The sequence below is a fragment of the Amblyomma maculatum genome, chromosome 11 (assembly GCF_055883805.1).
Source record: "Amblyomma maculatum isolate TAMU_Amacu chromosome 11, ASM5588380v1, whole genome shotgun sequence".
Taxonomy (NCBI): Eukaryota; Metazoa; Arthropoda; class Arachnida; order Ixodida; family Ixodidae; genus Amblyomma; species Amblyomma maculatum.
In genome coordinates, this window is record NC_139354.1 from 138,440,343 (window position 1) to 138,452,363 (window position 12,021).

At 45.5% G+C, this 12,021-nt stretch overlaps 1 protein-coding gene across 1 annotated transcript; it reads right to left on the reverse strand.

Annotated features, from left to right (window-relative positions):
* Nucleotides 1–444: 444 nt before the first annotated feature.
* On the reverse strand, nucleotides 445–11,677 carry LOC146175061 (uncharacterized). The gene is made up of 3 exons (XM_084585513.1): nucleotides 11,587–11,677; nucleotides 1,207–2,454; nucleotides 445–449 (listed from the first exon to the last, which is right to left on the reverse strand). The coding sequence occupies exons 1-3, from the start codon at nucleotides 11,675–11,677 to the stop codon at nucleotides 445–447; spliced, it is 1,344 nt and encodes a 447-aa protein (XP_084441639.1).
* Nucleotides 11,678–12,021: the final 344 nt, after the last annotated feature.

Genomic DNA, 12,021 nt, shown 5'->3' on the forward strand with positions numbered 1-12,021 from the left:
TCGTCCGATGTTTTCTTTATTCCAAAAACCACAAGATTCGCTCTTCGGCTTCTGTCCTCAAGATCTATTAATTTTGAATGCTGCCATTTTATTTGTTCCTGAATTTTTGTGACACAGGCACACATGTTATCAATAACATTTGTTTTAGCAGATATTGTTTTGACACTGTCTTCAAGGTTGGTGACGCAAAAACTAAAGTTGTTCAATTTTCTTTCGGTTTCGTCCACCATCTTTTTCACCTCAGCTATATCATTTCTAATAGCTTGTTGACCTTGTAACAAGGACTCTAACATTTCAGCAACTGGGGGACCAGGGTTCTCTTCCACATCACCACATAATAAAAGCATGCATGTATAGACAAACTCATATATAACAGTTCTAACCATGTGCGGGCACGGCACTAGAATCAAAAACCTGTCATCACTTCTACATGACCAAATTGGACTAACCTGCAACAGAAAAGCAGGACACATCTTGAGCGCTCGGCTCCCTGCGCTTTCGCCGTGCCCACTGATGAATCCGGGGTGAAGTGTTGGATTTATAGCTGTCGAAGCTGATGATGTCACGGTTCCGACGTATACGGACGAATAAGGGCTGTAGACGTAGATACCAGGATGAAGGCACTCTTTTGTAGCCACGTCGTCGATAGAGTTGTCGACACGTGGGGGTGAAGTTTGTGCAGCGGCGGTTAACAGCAACAGGGTCTGCAACAGAAAAGCAGGACACATCTTGAGCGCTCGGCTCCCTGCGCTTTCGCCGTGCCCACTCACCCATCTTTAGTTCTCTTTTTCTCTTTCATACCGAGTTATCCATCTTCTCCCTCTTGTTACTTGAATTTAAAAGGTTGGAATTTAAAACTTTGCGTGCTGTTGCTTAGTGCGGACTAGTTTTTGTTTCTCCTGCACGACTTATTGAAGCATACATAAACTTTCCGATGCTGGCTATGTACTGGTTCAAGACAAACAAGTAGAATGTTTCCTTTGTCGCTGTTTTTGAAGACAAATTTGAACTATGAGGACAGCACAGAGGGATTACTGTATTTAGATTGTAGCAGAAAATTCGGCATCGTAGTGATTTCGTGTAATTTATTTAAAACGTTGCGAACGATAAATAGTTAGCCTAAGTTCAACATTAGTGAGTATAGTTTGTCTTCAGCTACTTACACATCAGTCTCCAAGCGTGTAATAGCCTTTATCGCCAATTCACTTTCTATGCCTAATATGGACTTCTCGGCAGGTTTGTCAACGAAAACTGTGCTGATGTTCCAGAGGGGGATTTTAAGCTTGATTACATCATGTGTCTCCTCGAAATCGCAGCACCGTCGGTAGTGGTTGATGACCGCCACCGAAGCTTTGACTTCTATTTGGGTGGCTATGCCACAGTGGCCGATGACGGTATGAACTCCAGCATTGCAGATTGCCCTGGAGCGGCCGATGAGCTTTGTAAAACCACCCTCGGGCGGCAGGTTTATAGAATGGTAGGTAAAAGTCACCGTCTGAAGAGGCACACGCTTGTCATTCCAGGAGTACAAATTGGCTGGATACTCGGTACAGTAATACCTGCTCTTCACAACGATGCTTCCGACAGCATCCTTGCCGTGTTTACGTTCTACCCTTTCAACAATGGCCGATATACTGGAATTCTGAAGGGGAAACATGAACTCGTCGAAGTCGACGTGGATAAAGTACTCTGCCTTGGATATCGACCGAAAGATGCAGTCGTAAAGGCCAGGCATCTGGCCTTCCGCATGAACATCCGCCCTGTCTAAAAGAAGCTTGAACGATACCAAGGTTATGTCGACTCCGGCTGCTTGCAGTGTACCGATGAGAAGTTTTAGGTCGGGGGTCATTTCCAAGTCGTAAAAATAAAAGCTGCGAGCCCCCACAAGTCTATAGTGTGCGATGAATTCGGCGACCTTCCATAGACTGATGGAAGATCCGAATGTTGGCCGGACACAAACTGCGCAACATTTCTGGTCCGCTTTTTCGGACGGAATGTGCAGCGTGAGCCACCTATAAGAGCTAGTGTCTGCCCCTCGGACTGCGACAGCCACTTGGGCTTCTCCACCAAGGGTGATTGTTTCTTCCGGGGGCTGGCACAGGATGAAAGCATTCTTGACGGGGGGATCAAACCAAGTCCAGAGAATTTTAATGCGCGCTGCGTACTCTCTTGTTTCAATAGAGGAGCGAACGTGGCATACTAATGGTGGGTAGGAACTGAAGGTACTTCCATTCAGCTGGTCGCGCACGAGACTGACGATGTGGATCGCGCGGTAATCGGTGGACACAAGAAAGGCAGAGAAGACGTGGATATCAGCTGTGACAGCGTACCACGATTCGTTTTCAATCTTCGGAGCGCTGTTAGTGGAAACACGCAGTTGCTGCGCCAGTTTCGCGCCCCAGTTGTTGAACGGCAGCTGTGCCTGTTGCTCATTTTTGCTTGGGCACGTCGTCCCTGTGTGCAAACGAAAAGAAAGAAAAAGAAAAAAGTTTGGTCGCATTATTATTTGAAGCCGTCTCCTCACTCATAAAGCTTGGTAAGAAACGAGAAGAATATTTTGAAACTGATAATTATTCTGTAGAGCATATAGACGCGACTTAAAGTGTTGGTAGCGATGAACGAATTAGTGCGTTGAAATTCTGAGCAGAAATTTGCAAAATCAAACTTTCTGGTTGTGTATCTGCTTGGATTGCTATTTTCAAGAAGATTTAGGTACATCGATTCGAACACGCTGATGGTTATCGTTTGTTATTAGCAAAATTGAGAAATGATAAAAATAGCTTATCAATTGGTTTCATGTTATGCTCGTGGACAATTGAGAATGGGGCAAAAATAATAGCGCGTTGGAAATAATTGAAGTTCATTCGAAACAGCTTATAACAACACTGGTTAGAACATTTTCCACGAGAAACAATTTATGCAGCCAGGATAGCTGAATTCGGAATGTAGGTTTATATAATAGCTTAATGAAACGCGTACAAGGCCGCGAGGAGCTCGAGATAGGAAGGCAAAACCACTGCTTACTAGTGTAAATAAGACCAGCCCAAATGATGTGTAATGCTTGTGGGGCCCCACAGCCCCTTTCAGTGTTTCAAACCGCGCGCGCTTTTTTCTGTTTTTGTTGGTGTCCGCTCGGGCAGCGCGAGTACGCATGAGCGATCTGCCTGGAGCGGGGGCGGGATGTTATCGGCGCGAGACCGAGGGTAGATAAGCGCGTCGGAAGCATAGGTGGAGGCTAAGAAAACTTGACTATAAAGTAATTTTTGACAGGCCCGAAAGCATCCCAGCGTGTTCGCGCGCATCCAATATCGCGCATGATGGGCACTTAAACCTTATTACGCTCAAACGAATTTTATTGCGATGCTAATACTGCGCCAGGTCCCGAGCCGTCGCGTAGCTCACGGCCGGTCGCTACGGTTAACCTTGAACAGCCGCGAAGAAGAAGAGCGCTCGGTCACCGGCTGTAAATGCTTTCGCTCCACATTCGGCTCAGCAGCATTAAACCTTCCTCATATATATGTGGGCTGGTAGCTTATGCTCTCGCGTCATACTCATAAAGGATAAGCTTAAGTGTTCCCAATAATGTAGAACCTTACACTGACAGGGCGTGATAGGGGAATAATGGAGCAGGCAAAAGAAGCTTCCGCCGTTGCTATCACAACTAGGCTTAAACAGAGTTCTACCACAACTATTTTTTTCAAGGTCCGCTGCAGTCGATCCCAGAACAAAATTGCGTCCTTACAATTGATGAGCAATATTCAATTTTTTTTTCAGGAATAAAATGCGGCAATTCACAGAAGACACAAAAATGCGTTTTTGTTTTTAGTGTGAAGCAAGGAATTCACAGGTGGGGTTTTCGTGTGTAACGTGTAAAACAAGTACAATTTTCGTTCCCACGTAAGGACGTCATGTCCTGGCTATCCACTCTACACCTTCTTGAAAGCACTGCGCAAATGAAGACAAGGACGAAACAGACGGGGACAGTACGGGCGCTACTTCTTTGCCGTCTCTGTCTTTATTTGCGCTATGATTTCAAGAAATCGCTACCAAGTAGCCCAAACCAAGCATTTTTGGCACTATACATCGAGCAATAAACAGGAGGAGGAAAGAAGCTTCGAAATCAAATCCTTGTACAAGCGTTTTTGTGACACTGAAAACTATAGACCTCTGTTGGAAACTAGACCCCCAGGAAACGAAAAGCGAAATATACTTCATGCGTAAACCCCCATAAATAAAGAAAGTCTGCGATGTCAACGGACACATTCAACGTCGGCAAAACATTGACTACATTTGTCAGCAGAAGAGCTTGACGTATTTGTTGGGGTCTGTCATAAAAATAGGTCATGTGTAGTCATTGGTATCAAGCGTAAGAGGAGTCTCAAGTGAGCGCGCTGTGCGTATAATATGCTAACGTGTGTATGGGATAGGTGCACTATGTTGCATAAATAATAATTGTCTTATATAAAATAATCAAGAAATAAGAAATGCTAGCATTAAAAGCACTATGGCTTTTATTATTATGGCGAAGCTCTTACGTCCTTCCAATTTTTGTGTCTTTCGTTTGTTTACTCTCACAGCCGCCATCACGAGGCTTTATCACATTTGTTGCAAAATATGATTCACCGAGAGTTATCTCGAAGGGTCAAAGCCTCGCAATATTTCTTCTACATTGTACCAGATTGTACTAGTTGCTTTTAACAGCTTTATCTCGATGCTCCCTTGCCAAGTTAAAATTCATGGCGCCCTTCAGCAGCTGAGATTCTGTAGTTCGACGACCGATGGTCACGCTGATTTCTATCGCTGACACCCGACTAGTTTGATTCTTTTGCGGGTTCATTTCAGTGCCGCCAACCACAAGAGCATCCACCTTTGTTGCCAAAGGCTTTGTCACCGCCCTGTGACTAAAGTAACTGCCATACCGAAGCTGCGCAGAATTACACCAAAGTTAGCACTTTCTCCGGCGTTGGAAAACATGTCTGGCATAGGCACCGCTTATGACCGGCTCGTATCTATGCTCACATATAAAGGTAAAAAGGACAACAGATAATCAAGGTACACACAGTTGTTATCACTGGGTGGTCTGAGCACTGTGGAAATCCCAGTATTGCTGGTTATTACAGAAAAAACTTCCACCTCTTGAGACACCTAGCACAAGCCTTTCACCATGTCACAGTTCAGTTGTTTCTATAATTTAAGAACCACGACGACGATGACGCTTAATGAAAACGCTGAAGATAATGGCATGTGGAAGTGCGTAAATCCATGATTCTGAAACATCGTTACGCTTATGAAAAAACTTAAATCTAGAAACAACACGAAACACTGGAGCGCAAACTATCGCCTGTAGTTATATTGCAGAGAACACACATATATAAGTATCACACATAAAAACATCACAAAAACAAGAAGTCAGCAATGTTGCTGTCCTATCTGTAAGTAAGCGTGTTACATCTGACATAGAGTCATTTTCCTCTATTTGTTTCCCCAAGAACCCGCCGGGGTGGCGCAGTGATTACCGCGCTCGACTATTGTTCCCAAGGATGCGGGATTGAATCCCGGCCTCGGCGGCGGCTTTTCAATGGAGGCGAGAAGCAAGGCGTCCGTGTGCTTTGCGATGTCAGTGCACGTTAAAGGACCCCAGGTGGTTGAAATTTCCGGATTCCTCCAGTATGACGTCTTTCATAGCCTGAGCCGCTTTAAACGCTAAACCCCACAAGCCAAGCCATTTTTCCGAGAATTCCTGCTGTTGTTTAGATAGCGTCCCCTAAAGGTCGCTTACATATATCCTTTTACTGATTCGCAGTAAGCCTGCCACAGTTCCCTGGTTAGCATGTCTCCGGATTTTAGAAGAACAGCCATCTCATGGAAATATGGTGTGCAATCTTTACATCTAGCGCAGTGCGGCGCCTGATTTCCAGTTACATTAACCTCGCTACAGCTGTGCTCGTGTTCTCTGAGCCTTTCGTTGAGCTGTAGCAATCTGCCCGTTGGCGCCACATATGCTCGACCGGATGAGAGTGGAATCTTATAAATGCCTCCCTCGTAGCACTCGACAAAGCTTGTTTTGTGCCTATAACGCCACAATATGCCTCTGCTACATGCTTACGCTCCTCATTTACTTTTGCGCACATTCCTTTTAATTTTCTTGAAGCAGAAAAAAACGACACGACCAAAATGCCTTTCAGCAACCTTCTTCAGTCTGTGTGATAGGGCAGGAGCAGAGGGCATGAGAGCTTCTGTAGCAGAAGCGTATTGTGGCGTTAGGCACAAAATAAGGTTTGTTGAGTGCCGCGAGAGAGTAGTGTATAAGATTCCGCTCTCATGCGGTCGAGTATATTTTGGCAAACGGACAGATGCCTCGACAAAAGGCTCAGAGAACATAGGCACAACTGTAGCGAGAATAATGTAACTGTAAATCTGGCGCCGCACTGCGCTAGATGTAAATATTGCACACCATATTTCCGTAAGACGGCTGTTCTAAAACCCACAGACAGGCTAACCAGGGAACTGTGGTAGGCTAACTTCATCGAATCAGGAAAAGGTACTTGTGGTAGCGACATTTTGAAGACGCTATCTAAACAAGAGCAGGCATTCCTGGAAGAATAAAAAAAAACAGCAAAATGATTCACGGACAAACAGTGCTTTTCAGATAAGGACAACACAACAGTGAACAGCACGTGCGCTATGCTGAAGACTTACGTCACTTTATTCGGTGATTACGTGACAATTCAAATCCCAGCAAAAATGACTCCGGATTCCTCATCTGAATGTTTTACATATTTGCTTTTTTAACCTTGTTAAATTCTAAATCCTCTTCAAATGGCCTTTAGGGAACTTTAAATACCACCAACGACAACAACAAATAGAAGTGCAAGATAGTTTAAAAAGCCTTTTATAAACTTTCAGGTGAACACGTTATATGATCAAAAGCAAGTGTGACATGAAGGAATGAAGAATGGTGCAGTTGTTAGAACAAAGGCGAAAGCCAGGAATTAACACGGCGAAACAAAAAAAAAATGATTCAAACAATGCGACTTACATGGGTATGTTGACTAAAAGAGAATAATGAAGACGGAAGACAGGAGGAGTGTGAAAAGTTACAATCGAAAACATAAGAAAAAACCAGACTAATAAATGGGAAAGGATATAATGTGCCAAAATGAGGGCATGTAAAGGGTTTCAGTAAAATCATGAAACAAGAGATGAATGCAGTCTCTTTGTTCGACTAGAAAACAGGGGCTATCTTGGCGCATTTATCTCCGCAATCATGGAGGCTAACCCTATTTCGCATATTAGCTTATGTGGAAGTTTGTTTTTTTCTTTTTTTCAGAAAGGTGGATTTTTAAAAACATGGCAGTTTCGATTACTGTCGCATGGAAGATTTTACATTCATGTCAAAGTTGAGCGCGTGTTTTTCCTGTTTGTTCATCCGTGCTTTGTCGACGCCCCGCTGCGCGCTTCTGTAAATAAAGTATCCTTGTGGCTCTTCTTATAGCTCCCTTGACTACAAGTCTCAGCCAGCTCTGCGCAATAAATCCTTGAAAGAGCCAGTGCTGTTAATTCGGGGCATAAAATTTTGCTCTTTTTGAGAAAGGCTTGCTCGTTTCAGCCATGACGCTGAGTAGAGCCGTGGAGATGAGAAAATGCATTTCCTCTTCAGGATCTTAAGTTCAAGTTATTGGTAATAATTGTTTTCCCGGGAGCCAGCGCCGCCTTGCGACAGAACTTCTTGCTAGTCAGCTGCGTTCAGCTACTTTGGGTACCGTCCAGCACGGCTTCTACATTATAGCTTGTTTTAATATAAAAATACTGGATAGGCTCCTCCGGTATGACAGAAGCCTTACAGAGTGCCACCGAAAGAACAAAAGTTAATAAAACAATATTATATTATTAGATTCTATGAAACGGCATTATCTATGAATAAGAAAGCTTTGGGCGGCTTCGAATATTTTTTGCTCAAATATAAAATGTGGACGTGGAGATTATTTATTGATATTTGAAGCCTAAATGGCTTGAAATAATGTACATTACCTGCTTCCATACATAGAGGACGACCTCACTTTCATTGACACAGATTCATATATATTACCGCAACCGGAAAAACGTCCCGTACGGCAAAAAAAAAAAAAGAAAAATATACTTGCTGTCAGCTTTAATGACGTCGTCGTTGTCGAAATCGTGAGAGAAAAATCATGGCCATATGCACTGGCAACCATGGGCACTGGCGTGTGGTGCTGGAGCATGGCCAGGAACCAATCAGTCGATGGTTTGTATGGTGCAATGATACTACATACTCTCGCAAAGTTGGAGGGAGCTGCGAATTCGGGTTCCTAATTTGGCGTCAAAGGGTGATATAGGAATCAACCTTCCCGGGCTCAGAGATGCCGTGTAAGGCGCGCTACTACTATAAGCAATGAAGGTGCGTTCATATAGCGTGGCTAAAGGCAGGCATTTATATCTGCGTCTTGTGATCGCTTATGACGTATGGCTTAATAATGTGGTTGTTAGGACTGTACGCTAATAAAACTGCGTGATATGAGGGGCACAAGCTAAGGAGATGTAATTAAAGGAGCATGAGCTATATCTACTAGAACGAGGCACTGCAAAGGGAGCAGCGGAAGCGAGTCATTAACGCTATTGCGTCATGTATTTAAATGCGAAGCTTAAGTTTCCCCTAATCTGTTTCCGCTTGATTTGAGTTCCATTACTGCTAGATTCCAGTATACCGAACTGACAATGAAAAGTCAAAATTTGCAACATCAGATAGCCTTTGTGAGAATGTGCTTTTTAGCTATCTATGTTTGATGCGCCTCCCAGCAAATTTGGAAAATTCATGGACACTAATTTGATTTAGGCTGCAATTTCCCAATTTCTTCGTGCTATTTCGACGACGTCGTGAGAAATGTTTATCTGGTATACCTGTGTCCTCACCTTCGTTACTCGTCCATTTCATAGATGACGCTTCTTACGTATCTCCACGAAATGTGACATTTGCCAACCACAGAGGATTGTTTTCTCCGCAGTGTAGTTCACCATACCGGGGCCGCAAAGATGGCGTCATGTACAGCAGCGCTACATTTTGAAGCGAAGAATCGGTTTCTTTAAATAAGGAAGCCAACGCGACAGAATATATTCTCATGAAGAGCTGTTAGGTAGCATCGAACAGTTCACTAAAGCGCGTAGTCGAAGCAAGTGGAAATGTATAAATTCGGCAACAGTGACGCCAATACCAGTTTCTCTGCACTTCTTCGGCGCATTAAGAAGAAGACATAATATTTAATTTGTGATTACTTATTTTGATAAAATGTTACATTGCGAAACAAGTTCACACGCTGTATCTACAAACTTCGTACATTCAAATCATTTTATTTCGTCCAAATGTCAACAAGCTACTTCAGCTTCCATTGAAGAAGTAAAAGTTCAAGTGGGAATTTTGGTTGATTCATTCACGTAGTGTTGGCCTGTTTTTCCGGACTTACGTCATGTTAATTTCATCCGTTGTTGCCATCGATGGCTGTTCGGAAGAAGTCGTCTGGCAACAAATCAGGCGTCGGATCGGACTGCAGAGCATCGATGTAGTTACTACGGTAGGTCTCGGAGGCATCCAGGTCAGACAGAAGGTGGGTTGGTTGAATATAACCGGGAGATTCCCCACGTAGCAGAGTAATCGGGCGCGGAGACGGAATGTAGATGAGTAGCTTCATGAAGTCACTGTGAACATTGAAAACAGCAGACGGCAGCGGCAGGTGCTTGCGGTGGATGAAGGATGGAGACAGCGTAAATAAAACATTAACGGCTGATACGGCAGGACACGAAAGAGGCACAAGGGCACTAGCCTCTGGTGCTACGTCGACATCTTCAGCGATGGTCAGCTTTTGAGGACACACTGAACGATTGTCGTCGGGCAGTGCGGCGCACAGTGCCGAAAATTCCACTTCAGCTCGGGCGCAATCAATCCTGGCGTTATTTTTAGACAAGCCCATCCTAGGATCCCGTCTTGGGAACAAGACGACAAATCTACGAACTCGACACTGTACAAAAGACGACATGCGCTGTACATGCTGCTAAAGGTGCAATCCTCTCTTCACTGGCAGTGCGAAGCGACAAAACGTTAAATGACGTCGTAACGTTTCGTAATCGTCGCCAAAGTCGCTCATGAATCACAGACACAGCAGCTGCATCGACCAGCGCATATACAGACAGACCATCGATAGGAATCACTATAACGTTCGTGGGCGAAGTATGAGACCTTGAGCTTTTCACAGAGCGCACGGTTCTCGCCTCAGGAACCGCGGAACTTAGTTTCCCTCGTCAGCAGGGGGTGGTAGCTGGCGCATTGGTGAGAGTGACCTGCGACGTGTAGGAGAACGACGGGTCGTATACGAACGCTGTTCGATGGCGTATGCAGGCGAAGAGGGAGCAGAACGAAGCAGCGGTGGGGAGCACTCCGAAGACGCCGGCTCGGGAGGCGCAGCCATGCGACGACGGCACCGACGGGCCACATGTCCAGGGCAACCACAGTAGTAGCGAATTGGGCGATTGTCTGAAGTGCGCCACGGGTTGTAATAGCGCGGAGTCGCAGGATGAAGCGGAGCCGTTTGAGGAAGTGGTGCGTGGCGTAGGACAGGCTGCATGGGTGGTAACGGCTCAGGCGGAGGCCGCGTAGCCACTGCCGCCTTGGTCAAAGGGGCGGGAACAGAAGGTTGGCTATACTGTACTGGTGCTCCGACGTATGTCAAGGGAGCAACAGCAGGAGCTTCAGGAAGCGTAGGAAGTGCTTCTGCGACTTTTTCGCGGATGACTTGCTGCAACTTTGGCACCAAGGGAGAGGGAGCGTCAGGACGACGGGAAACGAGGGACAGTTGACAGGCAACTTTTTCTCGATCAAACTACTTTATTTGTGGCAGCAAAGAGGACTGTTCTGAGTCAGGTGTTAAAGCTGCACGAAGCTCCTGGTGTGAGAGCAAAGAAGGAGTGATTTTACGGCGCTTACGTAATTCCTCAAAGGTTTGGCATGCATTGATTACGTCGACGACGGTTGCTGGATTTCTGGCCAGAAGCACCTGGAACTCGTCATCGTCAATTTCTTGTAAAATGTGACCAATCTTTGCATGTTCTGTCATTGAAGCGTCCACGCGCTTGCACGGGTCTACAACATCTTCAATATAACTTGTAAACGTTTCGCCAGGTAGCTGTGCACGACCGTGAAAGCGTTGCTCAACGCGCAGCTTGCGCTCTGCAGGCCGGCCGAAGACATCGGCAAAACTACTCTTGAAAGCAGACCAAGATGAGATATCGGCCTCGTGGTTGCGGGACCACAGGTTGGCAACGTCCGTTAGGTAGAATATGACGTTATTTAATTTGAGGCCGTTGTCCCATTTGTTGTCAGTACCAACCTGCTCATATGAGGAGAGCCAATCTTCCACGTCATGGTCTCGCCGGTTCCGCTGAAGATAGGAGGATCCCGTTGGCGCAAAGCTCCAGACGGGGGATGAGGAGGCGGTTGGACTAGTGGTGGTAGTGTCGGTCATGACTGTTGTCGGTAGTGTGCGGCTGCGGAGCTCCAGGGCGTACGGAAATCCTCACCTCCACCAAGTGAAAGGGGTTTTACTAAGGGCTCAACAGGGAATATAGCCTCTGTAAGCTGCATGGCGAACAGCACAAGAACACAGTCCATCTAGGCACAAACCAGCGAGGTCGAGCCGCGCAGCGGCACTTCGTCGTTCTCAGTCTTCGTCATATCCGCTCTTCGTTTGCTACACCTCTAATAATGCTGGGCATAGCGTATCGATATAAGGACCTATTGTCAGCTTCACTTGTTCCACTCGGCGCTATTGCTTTTGTATGTGCCCGCCTCCCCCACCCTCCTCCCCCCTTTTCGCCACAGGTTTAGATTTTCTGTACCCCTCGAGGTTTTGTTGTTGCCGCTATATTTTTTTTTCAATTCAGTTTAATCTTTCAGCACCACAACCTGGTATAGGGAGTGCAACAAAAAATCCATCAGAATCATCGGCTTGATGG